Raw genomic sequence first — 24,127 nt, forward strand, 5'->3', positions numbered from 1 at the left:
CATCTTTCCAGCTTCAGGCAGTATTGTTTAGCATGTTTCTGATAGTGCATAATGGCAAAAGCATGAGAATGCAGAGATGAGGTATTATGTCACTGGGTTGGCCCTATATTCCTGAATGGATGGCAAAGACACTTCTTATTGCTAATAAAAGCATAGTTTGATTTAATCTGCTCAAAAGCTCTGGAAAGAAAAGGTCTAGTATAAACAACTCACATGACAAAAGAAGAGGGAGCATATGAAATCAGTGTGGCTCCATCTCTTCCAGGCTCTGGTAGCCAGCAATATCCCATTCTGATATGCATCCTATATTTTGTGCATTATCAGTTGGGACACACTTGGATAAAAATCTGGGAAGATGCATTCAATGCATCCCCTGCATTTCAGCAGTTTCAAAATGAGATCTTCTAAAAGCAAGCTACCTGAGCCTCTTCTTGCTGTTTTTTCAGCTGCTCCAGCATCTGCTGGAACTCTGCCTCTTTCCGCTCAGCTTCTTCCATGGTGGCTTGATTCTGCTCTTCATAGGCCATGGCAACAACAGCCAGGATCAAGTTGATCAGGTAGAAAGAACCCAAGAAAATCACCAGGACAAAAAAAATCATGTATGTTTTGCCAGCAGCACGTAGAGTCTGGGAAAGTGAGTTGAAGAAAGAAAAACAAACACAAAAAAAAAACCTCATCTAAGTGATTTTAAAAAATCAGTTTTAGTTATTAAAAATCACTATTACTTTATGATTGCAATCATAAAACTACAGTGACATATCAAATAGGCATAAGTAGCAATTCTTTGTTGAAAAGTTAGTTACATTAAAATAAATCAGCAGCAAGACGGATGTTTTTGTTCCAATATCATACATATTAACCTTGCCTCATGACTGTTCTCACCAGTTGGTAAAGATTTTCCCAGTAGTCCTGAGTCATCAGCCGAAACAGTGATAAGAAGGCCCAGCTGAAGGTGTCAAAGCTTGTGTAGCCGTAGTTGGGGTTTCTACCAGCTTTTATACACACATATCCTTCTGGGCAATGGCTATGAAAAAGAATTGCATCGAGTATTCTTGTTATTTGCACTTTAAAAAAATATTTTCAGAGTGACATTTTAATTCTAATCTGAACCATTTATTTTCCGTTATGTTCCTGATTGTGCATGAATGCACAAGACTGGGTTCAGCTGCACTTTAAATCTCACTGAGATCAATGAACATTTTAGTCCTAAATAACTAACACTCTTTCATGCTGAGATACCAAGGGACCTGTTTGCCAGAAGATGCCATGATTAGTCTTCAAGAACACAAACCCCACAGACTGAGGATGGGCTCCGAAAGCTCGGAAAACTAAATCTCTGGTCCCAGTGACAGACCCAGATTGGATCCTGCAATGTTATCTTGGGACATGTATATTTGCCTTCATTTGACAGACTCTACACTTTTCAGCAGTTCCAAGAAGGCACCACACCCATATGCACTACCCAGGTGACCCTGAGGACACAGATAAACCTCCAAGTGGCCTCAATGACTCTCTAAAAGCATGCAAATGACCAGCTATCTGCAAGGAATATAAATCCTTCCATTCCCATCATCCAGTCAGAGCTGAAGAAGCTTCTTTGATGAGAAGTGAAATGACTTCAAAGAAAAAACAAGAAAGTCCAGTTGCCTTGTGAAAAAGCACCTTTGGGAGCTCATTAATTTGAAACACAGCTGTCTTAGTGTATGTATTACAAAAAGAGATTTTGTGTTATATATGTTTTGTAAAGCATACAAAGGCACCTGATGCAGTGGCCAAAATCTCTAATATTGAACCAGGGTATTTGCTTGATCTGAAAAATACATTAGTTCTTAATTTCAAAGCTATCTCAAATTACCTGGTGATAAAGATTATGGTGAAAAGAATAATACTAAAAAGTAGCCTTCACAGTGCTAGAATTCCTGTCAGCAACAGCTACATATTTAGAGTAAACTACGAGATATTCAGGAAGAGTAGCAAAGCTAAATACTCATATAATGATCATACTTGTTGGCAACCCCTGCCTATTTTAGCACTTTATCATGCTACTGTATTTTTACACTAATTTTTGACAAAATATGTCATTGTATAGCAAGTTCACTGTGCAATGCTAAATAGATGGAAATAAATTCAATGAGTGATTGCTTTCGATGCTTTTCTTGCTTATTATTGATATCATCCCATATCATTTACTTTTGTCATTCTAAATGTATTAAGCATCACGTGTATCTCTAAAATGACATTTGCAAACATAATTTTTCTTTAATTGTATTTGGCAGGGGCAAAGAACTTGTGAAAACGTTTTTGAACAGGCAGAAGTTTCCCAGACATAATCAAAAGTTTCAGTTAATTAATAAAAGTACAAAAACAAAATTCAAATGCATATATTTTAAAAATAATGTTCCACATGTGCTGGATTCAGAGAAACCAGATGTAAATGAATATTACAGAACAAGGAAGTCCCCAAATGTCTAGTTTCTTTTGGTGTAGTTTTTTGTGCAATGTCCCTCAACTTGTTTTGGAAAGGCAAAAGAAGAACATGGGAAGATGAACAAAGTTGCCAGGAACAATTTGATAAAATATAGGATAATAGATAATAATGCAAGATAAAGATGATTTGCTTATCCCAAACATAATGTTGCAAGAGATTATATTCCCCATCACCACTACACTGAATCAACTAACCATTGGCTTGAATTCCTGGGCATGCAAAAATTAGCTTGGCAATTATTTAAGAAAGATAGATACTGGCACATACATATTTTTGTCTTTCTACTGATTTTTTAAAAAGTTCTTGCCTTATTCTGTTTGATGTTTTTAATATAAGAATGATGTAAAAGGGATCACTGAATTTTTTCTGCTTCTATTTTAAACAATTCTGGCAGACCAACGGCTTGATAAATAGCTTGGCAATCTTTTTAGAGAAATTTTGATATGCTCACAATTTTTTAAAATTTTAAAATACATTTCAAAAATTAATCCACTGATTATCAAAATTCTTTAGAAACATTTTGTTTTAAATAATAGATAAAAGTGGGCATTTATATTTAGATAAAACCAGTCCTTTTTTTGTTAAAAAAAAAAAGGTGCCGGAACTCACACACGTCATACAACCCACCTTGCCCACCCTACAAGATTCCATCCAAAAAAGGTTCCAGAACTCCGTTCTGGGCGTTCTATGACAAAAAAAGCCCTGGATAAAACCATTTCCAGTGCATAACTAGGAGTGGGCTAATTTCTGCTAGCTTTATCTTAGGTAATTACATTACATTAGAATGATCATTCTAATATGCACAATCATCTCTTATGCTCAAAAGACTTCCTTCTTCTCACAAGTCGCTCCTGTAGATCCTGGATCACGTGAAGTTAAATGTTTTCTAACTTCATTACAACAGTACGGAGTACAGTGGGTTATTAAATATTCTTACCCAGCATCTGAGCTATTACCACAAAGAAGTGCATCTCTTTGTCCTTCCAAAACATAAAAATGACCTGATTGAGAAAAAGAAAAAACAATTACAGTACTATTTTTGTTTGCAGATATTAAATATAGATCCATAAACGTCAGAAGTATGAAAATACTATAATTAATTATAAATGTGTGATGAGGAAAACCCTCTTTTATGGAAGTTATGGATTATTCCTTGAAATGCTATTACTTTTTTTCAATCATTTTTATTATTGTTTTACTGAATTATTTTGTAAGCCTCTTGGAGCTTTGTTTGAATTAAGCAGCAAATAAATTAGAACAAATAAAATATATCAGTGCAAAACTTTATTTTAAAAGTAAATACGTTTACTTTTAAAATACAATGACTATTCTACTTGATTCAAATATATAAATTTGTATTGTCATATGTATAAAAAAATCTTAAATTATAGTCCCATGCCCAATTTCTACGAGTTTGCCCCACTGAATTCAGGAAAGATCTTGGGATGCTGAGTATGTGATAAAGGTGAATCCCCAAGGAGCTTTTTTCCAAAAGGCAAGTGAATTTGACTTTTTTCTTTGAAAACATTTTGCTTCTCATCTAAAAAGCTTCTTCAGTTCTCACTGACTGGAGGAAAATGGAAGGATTTATATTCTTTGAAGCTCATCTGGTTGTTAGTTCTCTGAGAGTCATTGTGGTCATTTGAGGGATTTATCCGTGCCCTCAGGTTCACCTGAATTAGAGTGTAAATGGCTATGGAGCCTTCTTGGGACTGTTGAAAGGACTGGTATGTAAACAGAAGATAGGTGGTGTCATATCCCTCCCCCGGTTGAGCGAGGGCTGTTCAATCTCAATGTAGATGGCCTCTTTGATCCCACTTTCAAACCAGTGGTCTTCTCTCTCCAGAATGTGGACTTTGCTGTCTGTAAAAGAGTGACCTTTGTCTTTCAAATACAGATGCACCACTGAATCTTGTCCTGATGGGTTTGTTCTCCTATGTTGTGCCAGGCATTTGTGAAGTGGTTGTTTTGTTTCCCCAATGTGCAGGTCTGTACACGTCTCACTGCATTGCACTGCATATACTACATTACTCAGTTTGTGTCTGAGTGTTTTGTCTTTGGAATGGACAAGCATCTGCCTTAAAGTATTCCTGGGTTTAAATTGGGCACATATGTTGTGTTGGTTGACAATCCTTCTGAGTTTTCAGATATTCCTGCAATGTATGAAATGACAACATTGCTCCGTTTGATGTTTTCTTCTTTGTTATGAAGGAGCCCCTGTTGGATCTTTTCAAGGAGGATTTTCAATCATGGGCTCAACAACTTTCAGAGAGATAACAAATAACCCTCTGAATGCTAATGACCAGATGACCGCAAAGATAGAAATCCTTCCATTCCCCTCCAGACAGTTAGAACTGCAGAAGCTTCTTGGGTGAAAAGGGAAATGTTTTCACAGAAAAAAACCCAAGAAAGTCTAGTTGCCTTTTGGAAAAGGCACTTCTGGAACAACCATGACCTGAATGATTGAGAATCTCCATAGATAAGAAGGGTGAATGCTTCTTTCAATGACAATTGATGCCCATTAATTTTGTAAGGACCGTGTGTGTATTATAGCAAACACACAAAATGAACATTTAGCCTTTTTAATAGGAGGGAATTCAGTAAGAGTCACACCTGGGTAAACAAACAGAGGTCTATACCAATTACCATTATATCCCTAATTTATTATTTTAGCTTGTTAGAGATTATTTTATTAAATCCATAAAAGTTAAGTATTTATTTTTTAAATCTAAGTTAAACTCCAGAGAGTCTCTACAGAGAGTCAAGGAGAGGGCAAATAACATGGGTCATGACATCATGACATAATTTCACCATTATCACTTCATTGTGATTTGTATTCACAACAGAACATTAAGAGTTTTTAAAATACTAGTTTTTTTGGTTATTTGCATGAAATTATGTGAGATGTCAATATGCTAAGGTCAATAGAAAAGAAAGGAGGTGATTTTTTTTTAACAATTTTGCTGTTTCCTGAGACTTTTTATAATAAAAGAATCCCTGCTGGGCACATCTGATAATATACATGATTATATTTTTTCCCTCTATCTGCCAATTATATTAAAGCATTCTTACTTTCATCCTCAATGTACTCCTTCCAGTTAAAAGTGGTCACTGTCGTATTTACATAGGTACCATTTTCTCCCATTGTGCTATTGAAGTAGGAAGTGACGTTTATTTCAAAAGTAGAATTGTCCGGTGGCCAAATCAGGCATTTGTGCCTCAGGTTCCCCATGAAAAGCTGGAGCCCTATTAGTGCAAATACACTAAGACAAAACACGGTGAGGATCATGACATCTGAGAGCTTCTTCACAGATTGAATGAGGGCCCCTACAATTGTCTTCAGGCCTGTAGGCAGAAAGGGACCAAAAACGCTGATCAGAGTGTGTCAAACATTCTTCCATTCTATTTAAGATGCCATGCAGCAAAAGCCATGTCCCGTTTGTGAAACAGTAAAGTTTTATGGACAGCACTAGCACTTGTGAAAATGTATGAAGAAAAACCTTCTATACAAAATGAGATGTACCGCTTCCCTTTTTTCTTTAAAAATGGCATATTCATTTAAGGTATTCCATTTTTTTAATTATTCTCCAAAAAAAGTGAAAGCAGAGAGATGAGATCCTAGGCCATGACTACCTTGGCATTTAATGAATAGCCTCTTCTTGACCTTTTGGCTAAGATCAGGCATAATATATTCAGTGGGTATACTTCTCTATTTATCATTTATTTTTATTTTAAAAAATTATCTCATACTTTTTTTGGAAGTTTCTTCAGTTCATTGATATGTCTTGACACGTTGGGATAGAAATTCCTGGAATTTCTGGGCCAGCATGCTGGCTAAAAATTCTGGGAACTGAATACCCGATATATGTCAAAATCTTATTTCAACCATTAATTTTGAAAAACTTCTGTAACATCTTTATTCAAATCTGAACATGCAGTGGGATCTTGTTCTTTTATGTTCTGTCAGGAATAAGTCTCACCATGTTTTGAGACAGTCTTCTAAATGTGTTTAAGATGACACATTGAAACAATATAAAAAAAAATATGGCAATACAGAAGCCATAGTGTAATTAAAGCTTTCCATTATACAAGAAAAAAATGTCATCTATAATGCAGCAGCATCAACATAAAACAAACCCAGAACCAAAATAAAACATGTAAGCTGTGCATTTTGTAGGTGTCACATGCAATTGTTTTTAAAACTCAAAGGCTGACTTTGCAAATCAAAATAAATGTTACATTTGAAAAGACAAAGATCTTCCGATTCCTGCCTTTTAGTAACATTAGCAGCAATCAGCAAGACTTATCTAAGAAAAAGTGGGTGACTTCCATGAAATTAAGAAGTCAGCCTCTGCGTTTAACCTAGCTCTCACCTGGAATGACTGATATTGTTTTCAATGCCCGGAGAACTCTGAATGTTCTCAACGCTGAGACATTGCCCAGGTCCACAAACTCTGTCACATATCTGTAATAGGGGAGTTCACACACAAACACAATGACAACACACAAAAAACAGCTGAAAATACCAGGGGTCTGGCCCTTCGTCAAGCCACTCCTTACCTGGGATTACAGAAATAGTTTTCAAAGCTCTCAATACTCTGAAAGTTCGAAGAGCTGAAACATTGCCTAGGTTTACAAATTCTGTTACATACCTGTAGAATTAAACCACAATTATTCAGAATTGAGGCAGAGCTTAGTCTAATTACTCGGTGTTTTTTCATGAAGGCCATATAGATAATTTGTCCTTTTGAAGTCCTATGCCCAGCAGTAAAATTCCCCTATTTAATGCCCTTTAGTCTTTAGCCATGCAGGCTGGAATCTCTGAGTATTGAAGTCCTAACTCATCCTATTAAATCAGGGGTGTCAAACTCAATTTCACTGAGGGCCGCATCAGCATTGCGTTTGCCCTGGGGGGGGGCGGGTGGGTCTGGCCAGAGTGGGTGCAGCCTACTGGGTGGGCGTGGATGGAGTGGGTGTGGCCCACTGGGTGGGCATGGCCAGTTCTACATCATTCACATCAAGAGCGCCTATAGGAGCCTAGGCAGGAGTGGGACAGATCTGAGGGTCTCTGGCAGAAGGGGGTGGGACTGGGGCAAGTGCCAAGGCATGGTCCACCAGGGCAAGTGCCAAAATGGCCACCACAAAATTGTACATTGGCTCCTGGCTGGCCTGGGCCAGGACCAAGGCAGAGGGGGCCGTTCACTCACTGTTTCCAGGATGGCTTTGCGGGCCACATGAAACCACTTCACGGGCCGTATCCAGCCCCCGGGCCTTGTGTTTGACATGTCTGTATTAAATATTTAAATAGGGCTTGGAATTAAAATCTCTAAAATGTAAATAACAATTACATTATGTAACCATTTGCATTTTTATTGAAATGCAAACTTCGCTATTGGCAGAATGTTGTTTATTCCAGTGAATATATGCCTCCTAATAAGATAAACTCTTGCATCAATTTCAAGTCCATTATAAAGTTTTTAAAATAAGTATGGTACTTACGCCATCAAAATGACACTGAAGTCAAGCCAGTTCCAGGGATCTCGAAGAAAAGTAAATCCTTCTAAACAAAAGCCCCTTGCAAGGATTTTTATAAGTGATTCAAAGGTATAAATTCCAGTGAATGTGTACCTGGAAGCATGCAGATGAAGGTTGAAGAACGTTGAATTCCATACACTCCTTAATTTGCCCACAGATTTAATACGTAACATCAAATAAAACTTTAGAAATATTAACGTTCCCCAAATTCAATGGTATAGCTCCAGTGAGATCAAATGAAGGTAACACACACTATTCATTTATTTTTGTATTTTATTTTGACTTAACAACACTAATTTAAGACAGATTTGATGACTGTGTCCATGATCCGTTGAGATCACAGCTAAAGTTGATAAATACATAAATTAGCCTTTCAGTATGTATTCTAGTAGAAAATTGGATATGCAAATACATTGTCAATTTCATTCCTTGTTTCTAAAGTCCAGTTTTTAAAAGTCCAGATTCCCTTTACTAGTGAACCTGCCTTACATAAGCAAGCAAATATGTTTCATGTATCAGAAGATCAACTTTCTTGCTATTCTTATATAAATAGCTCATTTTCCAAATGTCCATTTTTATGAGCAACATCCACATCCAAGAACTGGTGTCTGGGGAGTGGGGGAACCTCAGGTTTGCATAAATAATTTATTTATGAAACATATGTGCATGCCACCCCAGTCAAAAACAATTCTCAGCGACTCACATTAAAAAGTACAATATAAAACAATCCTATGTAAAAAGTAAAAATACATCAATACTACAAAAATAGAAATTGGATAAAAGATCCAACAAGAATCAAATTAGAGAAAGGTTCTCTGAAAAAAAGTACTCTTTACAAAACTTGTGAAAAATCAACCCAGAGGGAGCTAGCCTGAATTTCATACTGGCACTGTTGCAGAAAAGCAATGACTTCAGCACCGGAACATTCCGGAAGCATGGGATTTAGTACAGTTTTGCTTTTGTTTCTGTTTCAGGACTGGAAAGAAATAATAAACTTTAAAATAATGAATGTTTGATCGTGGCACTTTCAGGAGACCCCAAAAAGGGGGCTGAAATGAAGAATCTAAAAAAAAAGGGTATACTGTAGCACAGGGGTCCTCAATCTTGGCAACCTGAAGACTTGTGGACTTCAACTCCCAGAATTCCTCCTGGCTGAGGAATTCTGGGAGTTGAAGTCCAAAAGTCTTCAGTTGCCAAGGTTGAGGACCTCTGCTGTAGCAAGTTGGCTGAAGACTCTCTACAAAATTCATTGTTACTAATTTGGTTTTTTTCTTTTTTCACTCTGGTTCTACAAACTCCTTTTCTCTTCTCTTCTTAAGCTGTTTTTGAATATGTGCAGCAATGCATACATTCTGCTGAATATGCAGGGATCATGAGCACAAAAAGAGAAGTATGATTACCCAGCTTTTAAAAAAGATGGGCCACAATGAGCATTAAGGCATCATTCGAACTGCCCGAAGAAGTAGAAATGATGTGACCCAAACAAAACAGAATGGTTAACTACTACAAGGAAGATGTCCAAAGGAAAGGGAGATCGAGGAAAAAAGAAATGCAAATGCAAACAAGCAATAAGGGAAGGAGGAATCGCTACCATGACATCAGCAAATAAAAGGTTTGTGGAAGTTTGTGGAAACTAATCCGGTCTGAGGATCTAACTAGGACTGATGCCATTCATGGAATTAACAAACCACTATATGGTCTCTTAAAAAATAATCTGCAGCTCTTTGGAAACAGCTTTTTTGTTAATTGTTTTGTTGAATAGGCACCTGGGACAGTAAATCTATTTGTTGTATGTTTTTTACTCCAATGTAAAAGCAAATATGTATATGGGATGCACTGCAACTGCAGCTGGAATGAAAGTCTTAAAGTAATATCAACTATCCATTCCCTGATTCTTGTTCTGCTTTGTGAACCCTTAGTATGGTTTCTAATTGCCTGAAGGTCATCCTTATCCTCAATCTAATCCAGGGGTCTTCAAACTTGGCCCTTTTATGACTTGTGGACTTCAACTCCCAGAATTCCTCAGCCAGCGTGCCTGGTTGAGGAATTCTAGGAGTTGAAGTCCACAAGTCATAAAAGGGCCAAATTTGAAGACCTCTGGTCTAGTCAGTACTGTACCTACTGTAGATGCACATTTTTTGAGGAAACCCAACTCTGCCATTTGGAGTTCCAAGGAAGGATATAAATCCAAAGTCACACATTTATAACTTCATTTATAATCTAATTATATTATAATTAAATTTAAATTAAATTTAAATATAAATATAAAATTAGACTAAAAAAGTCTAAGTGCTATTGCTATGACTTCATTTACAAACAAATTTAGAATAAAGGAGCAGAAGGAAACACAGTTCAGCTGTTGAGGCTGCTCATTAAAATCTGCAATTGAAAATGCATAAAAACAAAGATAACTTACATATGTTTAAAAAGAGTTTGACTTACTCTACATTCTTTGTCCATTCTGGAGGATTACTCATGGTCATAAATACACAGTTGGTCAAAATAGTGCACATAATAAGCATGCTGAATAATGTAAAACCAAGTTAAGGAACTTTGGGCCTTTTATTATTTGCCATGTCACCAAACAAACTTAACGACAGAGTCATCCTTATTTTTCTGAAACAAGGTGAATCCCACAAAGAAACTGGATAGTAGGTGAAATCTAAGCCAAGTAAACACGTTAAACTGCTGCAGCAAAAATAGATGAAAACATGGCACATTTAAAACTATGGTTTGTATTAAGAGAACTATCATAGGCAGGTTGTCACAGATCAATAATAGCGAGGAGTCTCTATAGGGTAGCACAATCTGTTGCCCATAACTGAGTATTTTCGTTGTACTGGAGAGCTAGATTATACAAACCAGCCATACATTTGTTGCACTGATATCTCAGTTGTATTTGTGATATTTTATTCACCAAGCATTACTGTATCTACTACATTCTAAACGATGTCAATTTAGTATCAAATTTCTGAGGCCATTTTTTCTAATTACAATTTCATCACTTTATTTAACTTTCTGAATAAAAGTTATTCCCATAACTAATTATTCTCAACACAGCTAAAAGGATAAGATACCCATTAACAAGAAGAATCCAAATACTGCTTTTTTTCCTCATTCTCCTCAAAACATTCATCCTTCTTCATCCTCCCCCCCCACCTTCCCTTTTGTGACCATGTTATGCTCCTTATGTCACCTGGTGCAGATGATACATTTCATGTCTCCTGAGATACATAATTATTCCAACAGTATCCTTTCCTTTTAATGGCATGAACAAATTTAGAATGCATTAGTACAATTAATGGAAAAATACTACTATTAAGCTTTTACGTTATGCCAAACATTTAGATTTGTAATCTAAATATCCTGAGAGAGAGAGAGAAAATATTTGACCAAGAGCTTTAACCCAGTTTATTCTGATATTACTGTTCAAAACATGCCTTTATCATCAAGAGACATTTCTTTCTGACTGTAGCGGTAAAGATAGTAATTAAATTTCAACATAATATTGGAAAAACAATTCAACTTTTGTTTGTGACATTGAAAAGGATATGAATGTACCAAAATTTTAATAGCAATTTTTCTGAGAGGATTGAAAGGTGTTAAAATGTACAAGGCAGATGTGGCACTGAATCGGAAAATTGCCTTCCCTCTATTCAACACAATGAAGGTCTGAGGGGAAAAAAAAACAAATAATGGCTCAATTAGAATGTTCTTATGAAGAATACATAAATGGTACGCTTCCTAAATCTTGATACTGTATTGACCTTTGAAGAAAATGTAGTACTGTATATTTAGCACCTGGATTCAAATAAAATAAATTAAAGTTATTGGGTTTTGTTGTTGTTGTTATCACAATACCAACAATTACTATCACTGTTAATTTTATTGTCCATTTGTGTGTAAATTTTTGTAATATTGAACAACAAATTAATTTTTTACGGGGCAGCATATACATTTTTAACACATAAATAAAAATGATCAGAATCAAATAAAGTCCATGCTTTTTTCATCGGCACAATAATACCATGCTTTAATGAATTCAAAAACATAGGTAAATATTTTCATATTCAATAAATAATATCTTTTTATTACTGTGTATGAGAAGAAAATCTAAGAACTGGAACAGACTTGCCCAATACATCATTGTACAAATGCTGACTAGAAATTCTGGTATTTGCAGATCTGGAGAGCACCAGATTGGAGAAGTTTGACCTGAAACATGGTGCAACGTACAAGGAAAACTGAAGTGTGGTTTGTAAGCCACAACTACAAACTTATAAGGTAACACATAATTGTATCTAGGTAAGAAAAATAGGCTATATAATAATGTCCATTCAAATGTCATATTCCACCAACTTCCAGAGGCTGACTCAGAATGGCTATCATTGTGGGAGGAGGCTGAGTCACTGAGAACTCTGCATAGTAGTAGACTCTACAGCTGAGAAGTAATGTACGCTCTCAGCTAAGGAATATCTGCCAGGCACCATGGATAATGATATTTCTTAGTATTAACTTTAAAGGACACTCCATCTTGGACCAAACAGTTAAATGTCTACCGTATTTCATGCCTGCATAGACTGCTCCTCCCCTAGTGGGAGGGACAGCAACTATGGAGAACTTGTAAAACACATATCCAAAGATGAGTTTAGTTATTACAAAGAAAACAGATCTAATTTAGGGCAAGCCACTTGTATGTAAACAGAGAGCAAACCCACTCCCTTCTAGCACTGATAATTACCTAGTTGGGTAATGAAACATCTGCAAGAAAACAACCAAGCTCAGACACCACCAAGACCTCACAGATATGGTTTAGTCTCATGTCTGAAATCTCTGTCTTTCAGGTTTCCTTCCCATTCTCTAGCTTTTCTCTTCATTTCTTTCTTTCAGATTCTGCCTCTCTCTAGGATCTGAATTCTGGCAATCAGAAATAGTGATATTCAGTTTTATCAGTGGTAACAGCAATCTTCTAGGACAGGTCTATTTGTTTTATGGGTCCCACTTAAAGTCAATGAGTTTTATTATACTGTGAGTCAGTATTCTTAGTTGACTGTATAGCTATTGCCATCTCCTTTTGTTTTTTAAAAAGAAAAGATTTTATTATTGCAAAAGGTACTGAACAAAAGGAGATCAAGAACATATATGTAAGATGATATAGTGTAATTAAATATATATGTATTAGCTAAAAAGAGTTCTATAGTGTGCTACTTTCTTTCACACACACCCCAACCATAACTTCTACTTAGATAATTGTACTTTCCTTTAAATTTGGTATAGTTGTTGTTTATAGTTATTTTACTCATTTTTGTAGTGGTTTTTAATCAAGATCTCGCTTATCTTTTTTCCAGCCCTAGAGCCAGTTCTGCATAAATATAAAACAGGAAGCCCATGAACCGTACCATAAAGCCATGCTGGAAATGTTTTCCACATTTTTTCTGAGTGTGAACTGAGAAATATAAACTTAAGTTAATACACCCTGAGAACATCAAGCATTCACAAAACCTTTGCAAAATTCAGCAAATATTATTAAAAATCCAGCCAATCTTAATTAAAACTCACTTGTTTATTGCTATAGTAAGGGTCCAGATCCTCCAATGGTTCAGACACCATTCCAGGAGGAATATCGCCATATATAAAAGGAAGTGTTTTTCCTGCTTCCAAGTCACTATTTGGTTTTGGCCCATGCTCATCATCATTATCCCTATGTTCTTGTTTGGGCCTTTTCGCTTTTTCTTCTGTGCACCGTTTTTCAATAGCTGCAAGAGATTCTCTAGTAAAAAAGTGGAAACTGTCAGGTCCCGATGGTACCAGCAGTGTCTGTGCCATTTTTTCATCCTGCACATTGAAATTACTTTTAGCCTATTGCATAAGAATGTCCTGCAAAAAAACAAAGTGAAATTAAAAAATGGTTAGAAAAATAAACAGTGTTAATATATCAATCACACATATGTAATACACATAAATAATCAAACACAGATACTTGCACACATGTACACACAATCCCTTTTGGATTTCTCATCCCAGTATACCATTAATCAGACCTGGCTCTGCTTAGCTTCTGAGTCAAGACCAGATCAGCCATATGCTGTTACCTGCTGAGGCACATGGATGGATGGATGGATGGATGGATGGATGACAGATGCATATGTATCTTCACCCTGTGGAATGAGCTTTATGACTTAAGATAGTCTTTATCCCTAAAATAGTATTGGAAGAGAAGAAAAGCTGGCTGAGGAATTCTGGAAATTGAAGTCCACAAGTCTTAAAGTTCCCAAGGTTGAGGACCCCTGTTCTAGAGCTTCTAGATTCTCCAGAGCTACCTGTATCAATGAACATGTCCCATAAGGTTGCAAAAGCCAAGCAGCATCTTAAATCTGTGTATGTCATGCTAGCTGCGATTTAGCTTTCCGAAAAGATTGCCATACATAAGAAGTCATGACTTCATGAAACAATCCTCCAGCCATGAACATTTCCCCATTCTGAGTGGTGATGGCTTGAGTGTTACTGAGTGACGACAGGGCAATATAGACACTATGACTAAGTATTACCCCTTGCTCTTCCTTCTTCCAGTCATCCTGATGGAGTATTTCAGAAAGAGTATGGCCAGAAGAAATCAAAGAACCTGAAACTGTGATGGGGGGGGAAGGGCTTGGAACCATAACAACGGCAAGAACCAATTAGCTGAAAGGCGATCTGAGATTAAATCAGCTCAAAGTATCAACCATTCTAGTAGGAAAGGGGAGGAAGAAACCCAACAAGTGCTAAATGGCTTGTGTGTATATAAGAATGGGGAAGTTTGGAACAATTACCAAGACAAAAATGAAACATTGAGAGAAAAAATATTTTCTACCTTTTTGATTTCTGAAACAGGTGCCACAGAATTTCATGTAAATTCTTAGGGTGGAATATGCAGCAGCTCTGAACTACAAAATCTTTTTTTCTTCCAGAGGCAGAATAAATTCATGAAGTCCCATCCTTAACAGCAGCTGAAATAGAACACGTTCCCAGTCAGTGGATTCTTTTTTATTGCTTTTTAATTAACAAGAAAATGGAAAGAAAATGTGCAAAACGTAAGGATAATAATGATGGAAGTATATACACTGTCAAAGAAAAAAGGGGAAAAAAAAGAACACATAAAAAGGTAGAGTTGTGATTTGTTTTCCTTTTAGCTTGCCTGTTGATCCTTAGTTATGAGGCTGTTATTGTGAGCAGTGTTTGATTCAGAGGAAAATCAACAATTAATCATTTTTCTAATCTTTTAAAGAAGAACTATCAGTTATATTTCACCTATTTCTACTGAAGTTTTAAAAATTGAAAAATGTATTACAGTAATTTCTTGAAAGTTGGCATAGGGAAGGGAAGGGATTCCTACTATATGTAGAAAGATGGGGAAGAAAGAAATCCTCTGCAAATATCAGCTATTTAGACATTTTGATAAGAAAACTCAAACAGCAGTTTTGAAAAATCTAATATAAATAATGATTTGCAGTCAAATAATTATTTGAAATCAATATGTAAACTTTGAACCTTCCAAACTTTTATTGTTCCTGTTAATATTCACCTCTTTTTTTCTTTCTCGCTCCATTTTCCAATTTTTTTTACAGCTTTCATAGTCTGCTTTTCTTTTATTCCTGCCTACTTATTTTACAGAATTTCCTGTCTGCTTGTTCTTCCCTAAATGCTGGGCAATTTAAATAATTTTCTCCCAGAATTAAAAAAAAAAGTCAGCAAGAGGATCTTACCTCCTTCAGAGATTTTCAGATTTACCATCACCATTCTGTGAAATGCCTCATGCTATAAATAGTGAGGTAATTTTATAGCAAATTAGAACATGCAGGTACAATGCCTTAAAGAACATCCATGCTCAAAATCAATATTCAGAGATGCATTATATTTAAGACAGAGAAAACTTTCAGATAAATAAAAGTCATATTTAACAATAGTCTGCTTATTCCATTTAAATAATAGTACTCATCTTTGCACCAAAACCCCCACTATTTAATCTATCTATAGATGTGATTTCACCTCATTTCAGCCTTGTTTTTATCTTGAATAAAAAGTATACATACTTAGAATGTTCTATTTTGGGAAGAGAGAATTTTACTTAGTAATGAAAAACATAATTATTAATCTATTGGGATTACTGTATAAACCTCTATTATAACAAGACAAAGCAAGCTCTCTCTAGAAAGGGGCTGGGGAAAAATAATCCCCATAATTCAAGTTCTATTGTATAAACAAAATTTGTTATTTATTTATATCTTGCCTTTATTATTTTACAAATAATTCAAGATAGCGAGCATATTGTGGGAAGTCAGCCCCCCAGAGAAGGAAATATTAAAAGGACAGAAAAATATATTTCCTCAAAGGATCTTAAAGAGGCAGAAAAGCATGCCCAGTTTTTCTTAATAGCCCCAAGTCTCTCTCCCCCAAGCAGAAACCAGCTCTGTAGAAATGCAGATGTAAATAATCCAGGAAGGTTGGAGGCCCCCAGCTAGAAGCTTAAGAAGACAAAGACACCTAAAATCTACATACCCCACTCAAACTCTAAGACAGGATATAATAGGATTAACCCACAGATGCCAAAGGGCACACTCAGACTCAGGTCAAAGTTCATGCCACAGGAACAACTCCAAACAAAAGGCTCCAGAGGGTATACAAATCCACACCCTACATGTGCTCTCTCTTTTCTTCCAAAGCCACCTCTCCAATAAACTGCAACTTTCTTTCTAAAGCAGTCGCCATGTTGTTTATTCCCGGCTTAAATTGTTGAAGGAAAAGTCTTCATCGATATCCAACACACCTTTCTCCTTCTATTTTCCCCAGAACGACAGCCTTGTGAGGCTGAGAGATAGTGACTGACCAAGGTCACCCAGTTGGCTTTCATAGCTAAGGTGGGACTAGAACTCTATTAACATTTTATGACACAAAGAAGTCCAGGTGCAAAATAAAAGTTGGCTACTTTGCTTTCTGCATGTTCCTTTCCCTCAAGTTCCTTTAAAGTTGTTCAGGAAGAATTTCCCTTGAAACAATTTCTTCTGAAAGTATTCTCCAGCACTACTGTCTTGGAGTTACAGAAGTTGATGCTGAACACAATTTGAAGTACTAAATTTAGAAAAGCTATATGAATGGTATTAACCTATGCTGCCTTCCTCCCCAGTGAGAATCATTCCACAGATTGACTTAAAATGCAGCTGAATCTCAATTTGAACTTGCCATTGTTTACACTGAGAAATGAACTGGCTTTCATCATTCTTAGATGAAGAAATATCACAGATAGCAAAATTTTTAATAAAAGCTTTCTTTTCTTTTCTCTTTTCTTTTACCGAAAAAGCAGGTGGAAAAATAGCTTGATGTTTGAATAAATCTCTGGTTGCAGTTTGATCTTAAGTTATATATTAAAATTGTCTGAGAGTGGGAAAACAGAACCAAGATATCAATCAATGTCATATATCCATGGACCTGAAGTCTGAGTTGTCCATAATTCTTCAAATCCTGGTTCTTTTAAAGAATTTGAATACATTTGAGAAGTACAAGAGAAACATTTTATCATTCTCCTCTTATGATTCTTCCTTTCTAGATATCCTTTACTGCTATTATCAACATTAACACTTTGTCTATTGTCAAACAGTATGGATATATTTTCACATTCAAATTACATCCAGAATACACATGTAGGGGAAAATACTGATTTCCTCTGAAACAAGTGATCTCTTGGGTGTTGGGATGTTGCATTCTGTGAGGTGTGTGGGTGGATGTGGCCTATTGCCTTTGGATGTCATTTATGAATGACAAGGGATAGCTTGGAAATGAGTCACGCCATTTCCTCATTTCTTGGAAAGTGTCACCACTTATGTCAATTCAACACAAGGCATACATCATCTTTAAGCCTCTTGCCAAAGTCTGCTTCCAATTTTGCTTCTTCCCTAATTACATTTTGCTGATTGGTGTTTTATTTGGAGTTACAATTTTTAATATTTCCAATATTTTTAAATTAATGTATTGCTAGACTTTCTAAAGGATTACATGGCCCGAATGACAAATGTAGGAAGTAAAAATAAATAAGCGCTTCCTATTTTTCTCCGAAACAAATAGCCTATCCAACTGAAAATAGTCTGAAACTGTTGAACTATTATTAAGTAAATTCTATTACCTGGATTTCAGAATGGATAAGATATATGTTAAATATATGTTAAATTATGTTTGGCATTTAGGTGAATATTAAACTAGTCGTATATGCACGGTCACAATATAATGATAACTTGCTATTAATAATTTGCCTTTCTCTTCTGCCATGGTTTTCACTTCCAAAGGAATCTTCCTGGCCTAATCAAACTCCCTCTTGCTATCAGTAACTTGTACCATACAATACCTAAGAGCCAGCAACCCTAAGATGCAAAGGCATTATTTAACAGCAGTACCACATGCCAAACAACCTTCTTTATTCTTCATCTTTTTTATGTTGACTTTACCTGATCCCCAGCCCATGTGAGGCAATGTATGTCAGCTGCATTATGAAGCATAAGGTGACCAACCGTCCTCCTTTAGGGAGGACAGTCCTCCTTTTGCGAGTTCTGTCCTCCCTCAAAAAGTATCCTCCTCCTTTTCGATATTTGAAGACTAATCTGCAGGACTTTTTTTTCTCATAGAATGCTCAGATGGTGTTCCGGCACCTTTTTTTGATGGTTTTTTTTTCAAACTTTTGCATGAGCTGTGCTACTCCCTCTATTGGCTTTCAAAAGCTAATAGGAATTGCTGCTGAGCACGCCAAAACACCCGGCCGGCAAACTTTGCACATGTAAGTTGTCTGCAGCAAAGGCGAATTGGCAGGAACTTTGCACCCCTCCCTGCTACCCAACTACACCATCTCCTAGTTAGTCCCGAAGATACCTGGAGGAGACTGGAGCGGCGACGCCATGGTAACTTTCTCTTGATCTTCCGCCCTGCTAGGGCAATAATGGCTGTGGGTGCAAGAGGCAGGGGCGATGGGGCTGCTGTGGGCGGGGCCGGCTGCCCCCCCCGTGCTGTGGGAGCTACGGGGCCTGCTCTACATGGGGCTGCACAGGGTGGGCAGTGGTGCTGGCAGGGCAGCTGCAGGTGGGGTGTGTCGATGGCGGGCTAACCCCTGGGGCCAGAGCCTGCACAGCTGGTGCTTTGGGAGCCGCGGGGCCTGCTCTACACAGCGAGGCAGCAGTGCTGGTGGGGCGGCTGCGGGCAGGGTGCATAATTACAATATAAAATGTTATTATTACAAATGTTTTTTATTATGCATTTATCATGTTATAGTGTATTCTGTATTATTGTTGCAATGAATAAAATGTTTCTTTTATTTACGATATTTTTTTCTTCAATTTATTTGTGTCCTCCTTTTCATTGTAAAAAAATTGGTCACCTTATGAAGCAGTATCATTTTTAGTTGTCCCCACGTTAAGGTAGTGTTTTTCTTTTTGTCTTGGTATATTCAGATCCCTGGACCTTTTTGTCTTGGGTGGCGAGAGAGCCTGGCTTTTTCAAACAGATTCTCCCTCCATACTTTCCCTCTATACTCACCACTAAGCAAACATGATTTAGGGCCGTGGTGGCGAACCTGTGGCACGTGTGCCACAGGCGGTGCACAGAGCCCTCTCTGTGGGCACACGTACCGTCGCCCCAGGCCTAGGCCTTCAGCTGGGTTTTATATAACCTTTTCGCTTTAGGCCTCCGCTGCTGTGTGCAAAAAAAAAAAAAAGAAAAGGTTTCAATCAATCAATCAATTTCAACTTCTCGTGGGGGAAAAAAAGATCTTGCAAAGTTTGATTGATTGATTGAACTTTTTAGTCCCACCTAGTCTGCTGTTACCACCGCAGCCATGCCCACCCAATGGGCCACATCCACCTTGCACCCAATGATACATAAGTGGGTTTTGGGTTGCAGTTTGGGCACTCTAAAAGGTTCGCCATCACTGGTTTAGGGGGTCTCACTTTGAAAGAGAGATAGGCTGACTAAGACAGACAGGGGTTATGCAGGGCACTAGAAGCAGAACTCAGAGTTCAGGTCCCATCAACTCATCTTCTGTTAGGGAAGATATTTTGAAACATGGGCTCCACCCTCGTTCAGAAAAAATACTAAACTTACGTCTAAACTTATGTTCCATGGAATTCTCTCTCCTTTTACTCTATACAATTAACCTTGTTACAAAATTCTTGATGCCTGTCAGATAATGCAATAGTGGTCCAAACCAGTGGACGATTCCATTCCAGTATAGTGCACGACTTCCCTTTGCCCTATATCAGCTACCAAGCACACAGCAGGCAGATTGCATTACGGTTTTGTGGTTAGCAAGGATAAAAAGAGTTAAAATCCAGATTTTCCATGTGGACTGAATATCACACAGTGCTGTATTTGAACTATGGCTTAGAGAAAAATGTTAGGGCCATGCCTTGAATTGAGCATCTGGATATCTACTATATAACTTCTACTAATGCGAATAATTTCATTTTGTCCGAGAATAGGAATCCTCACTCAGATTAAAATAGGATAGACAGCAGGCACAGTTTAATTAATGTCAATCACTGATCCATATTACTTTTGGCATTATCTTACTCTTGCCATGGAGCCAAAAAAAAAAGGAATATAAGAGATTTTTGCAAGCGCAGACCTTATAAAGATACATAGACAACAATCTTTAACTCTGTACTTCAGAGTAGAAACATCGAAATTGACTTCACTTTGAAATAAGAAGAAATCAGATGTTCATTTCCTGGGCTTACTTCCCCACCAATCACTAATAACATCTCCATAGCATTACCCAGCCATTGTTGAAGCAATAAACATCTTTTACAGCTTTTTTGGCACAATTAAGTTTGGTCGACTTCAGAAAATACTAATATCACGAATAGGAGAAATAAACTGAATGTATATTCCAATGTCCCATTGATTCCAATAACATTTAATCCTAGGGCAGGGATAGGCAACCTTGGCTTTTATGACTCGTGGACTTCAACTCCCAGAATTCCTGAGCCAGCCGGAAGGAATTCTGGGAGTTGAAGTCCACGAGTCATAAAAGAGCCATGGTTGCCTACCTCTGTGGACCCAGGGCAACCAGACAGGGGAAACAAAACTTTGAATGACTCAGTGGCAGAAAAGTGCTGAGGTTTTCTCTATCTCTTTGCTGCCATCTAATGGTGATTTCAGTTTTTGCTAAGTGGGTCCAATAAACTTATTTAGTTTTTTGAATAGCTTTATGTATGTCTTGCAGAAGAGAAAGGTGAGTACCACTGACCATGTACCATAGTAATATAATTAGATCTAGGCTGCAAACATATATAAGATGACTGATAAGCAGCTGAGAGCTAGAGTTTCTTATATCTTTTTGCTTTTATCTAGTGCTCATCCTTGAAACTCAAATACTTTGGCCACCTAATGAGAAGAAAGGACTCACTGGAGAAGGGCCTAATGCTGGGAAAGATTGAAGGCAATAGAAGAAGGGGACGACAGAGAATAAGATGGCTGGATGGAGTCACTGAAGCAGTAGGTGTGAACTTAAATGGACTCCAGAAGATGGTAGAGGACAGGAAGACCTGGAGGAACGTTGTCCATGGGGTCGCGATGGGTCGGACACGACTTCGCAATTAACAACAACAACAAGTGCTCATCAAGATTTTCAGGCCAATCTAGTTGCCTTAATAAACAAGCTAGAAAAAAATTAATTGAGAGAAAATTCAGACTGCTGTTTCTCATGATCTACTGACATCTCTACCAAATAAAATGTACTGAAATATTAGCCAAAGAAAGATACACATCTGTTATATTTCCATGTGTCATAAGAGAAATTAAGAATCATATTTTTGCATGATTGAACACAATTAAGAAAACATCTATGCTTGAAATCTAACCTAGTCCTAACATATATTTATTCATCTTCATAGATGATCTACCTTTTTTTGGTAGAACCTACAAACTAAGTTATTATTCCAAAAACTTCTGTTGCCCACACAGGAAAAAAATAACAATATAGAATTTGTTCCAACGAAAAACCATTATTTCTGTACTACAATCTTTTTGAGAGATCTGAACATGATCTAAGTAATGGGACAAACCACAAATGTAAATATATCCATAGGTTAATTTAATCTGAATTATTAACTGTACAGATCAATACAATAATTCTAGAATAAAAGCTGTGCTGCTTAATTAGTATGCGCGCGCGCACACACACACACACACCACACACACAGATAGACACAGGAACCACTAATGTCAAAGAAAATACATTAGTGGGAATTAACATATAGCATAATTAATTCTGTGTGATGGCTTCCATTCCTAACAGGCCTCACTCTTGCCTCAGAAACTTATTAAAGGTTGAAAGGAGGGTTCCTTTCATCATCAGTATTCCAGCTATCACATTCCTTCCTGCACAAAATTTACTTCATGCTGAAAAATGATATTCATAGATTTGATGCATACTACTGCAAAGATCAAAAATCCAAGGAAATGGGAGTCTTCTCCTCAAAGTAGCCTTGTGAAAATAAGATAGACTATTATATGCAATTCTTCCCTGGGGCACTTTGATTTGAGGAATTTATAACTATACTAAAGCATTGTTTTTTAAAAAAAAAATGTCAAGCACATTTTCTTTCTTTCCTTTCAGAAGCAACATGACCTCCTTTGGAAATATAAAACACTCCTGTTCTCGCTTTAGAATAGATAAAGTCATATTTTAACCAAATGATCCAGTCTATAAGGGGAGGAAGGAAAAAAAAAGCAATATTTACAGTATTAGGCAATTATTGCAGCATAATCTTGTGCATATTTACTCAGAGGTAAGTCCCAAAGCTTTCAGTTGGGCTTATTTGCTCAGGTCACTGTGTAAAAGATTATAGCCTTAAACAAGTAGGAGGGGTGGAGGCAGGGGCCAGAAAGATAGAAATAATAATAATAATAATAATAATAATAATAATAATAATAATAATAATAATAATAATAATAATAATAATAATAATAATAATAATAAAGCACAAAACCACCCACCAGCACAGCATCACTTCAACTGGATAATCCAACATGGCTTTAAATTTTCTCTGTTCCTCTTTGGATTCATCTGTACATCCCAGCCGGGAGACTAAAACTGGATGCTTCTCTTTTTTTCTATGAAGATCTCAGGTTGCTGGCAGCCCCCTTAGCCAGCCACCCCCGCCCCGAGGAAATGACTTGCCGGCTTACCTGATGAAAAGGGAAGGACGAAGCACAGCCCTAACATCCAAGGAGGAACATATCACACGCTTGCTTCCTATTGTAATGATCCAGGTCTCTGGCCACAACATTCTCTCTCTCTCTCTCTCTCTCTCTCTTTCTAGCTGTGTGTCTATATATTCACTTAATTTCTGCCTTCTTGGAGGAAAAGAAAACACAGAGACCTTTCCAGAATCCTTGTGGCTCCTGCCTCCGCTTCCTGTTCTCAGGCTCACTCTATGGTACCCAACATATATCAGAAAACAGCTCATTAGGAGGAGGAGAGGGGGAAAGAGAGAGAGAGAGAGAGAGAGAGAGAGAGAGAGAGAGAGAGAGAGAGAGAGATGGGGAGGGGGGGGGACACAGCACCTTACATGACAGCTCCATCTACTGGTCAAGGGAAGACATAAATGAGAAGCCCGGTTTTTACAAGCTCTTCTTGAATCAACAGCTTGTTAGCTGTGTTCCTCCAGGCTAGGAAAAGAGAGGCACACAGACATCTCTCTCTCTCACACACACACACACAGCGCAAACTGACTGCATAGACAAAGTAGCAAATGATACTGCAGTATATCTGAAGAATATTTCTGCTTTTCAGGCAAAATTCTGTAGCTGCCCAAACTCTCAGCACAATGGTTCCTCCCCCCACCAAGTCTAGGCTGTCGCTGTGCTTGACTCAGAAGATGGCCACTTCTTTCAAAGCTGCCTCACAGGTGTGATAACACTACCATTTCCCAGTAGCATTAAGCTAAATCTAGAAAAAAAAATTCTTTATGCATTTATTCAATTTTTATAGCTGTCTATCTTAATCCAATTGACTTTGGGCAGCAAAATGATAAATGTCTGCTGAAGCATGGCCTAAAAGGTTAGAATGAATTAGAAAGAAAGACT

The 24,127-nt window shown here is 37.2% G+C and overlaps 1 protein-coding gene across 1 annotated transcript in view; it reads right to left on the bottom strand.

The window, feature by feature from the left end:
- LOC120312280 (sodium channel protein type 3 subunit alpha-like) overlaps positions 1 to 23,150 on the bottom strand; it is an 82,113-nt gene extending 58,963 nt beyond the window's left edge. Inside the window, 12 exon segments of the mRNA XM_039352797.1 lie at positions 420 to 626; positions 883 to 1,024; positions 3,426 to 3,489; positions 5,561 to 5,833; positions 6,862 to 7,037; positions 7,039 to 7,140; positions 7,988 to 8,116; positions 10,466 to 10,555; positions 11,577 to 11,695; positions 13,583 to 13,900; positions 14,874 to 15,009; positions 23,036 to 23,150. Coding sequence (XP_039208731.1) covers positions 420 to 626; positions 883 to 1,024; positions 3,426 to 3,489; positions 5,561 to 5,833; positions 6,862 to 7,037; positions 7,039 to 7,140; positions 7,988 to 8,116; positions 10,466 to 10,555; positions 11,577 to 11,695; positions 13,583 to 13,849 — 1,569 coding nt within the window. The 5' untranslated portion in view covers positions 13,850 to 13,900; positions 14,874 to 15,009; positions 23,036 to 23,150.
- Positions 23,151 to 24,127: the final 977 nt, after the last annotated feature.

This window comes from Crotalus tigris, unplaced genomic scaffold (assembly GCF_016545835.1).
Source record: "Crotalus tigris isolate CLP2741 ecotype Arizona unplaced genomic scaffold, ASM1654583v1 scf7180000018477.2129921, whole genome shotgun sequence".
Lineage (NCBI taxonomy): Eukaryota > Metazoa > Chordata > Lepidosauria > Squamata > Viperidae > Crotalus > Crotalus tigris.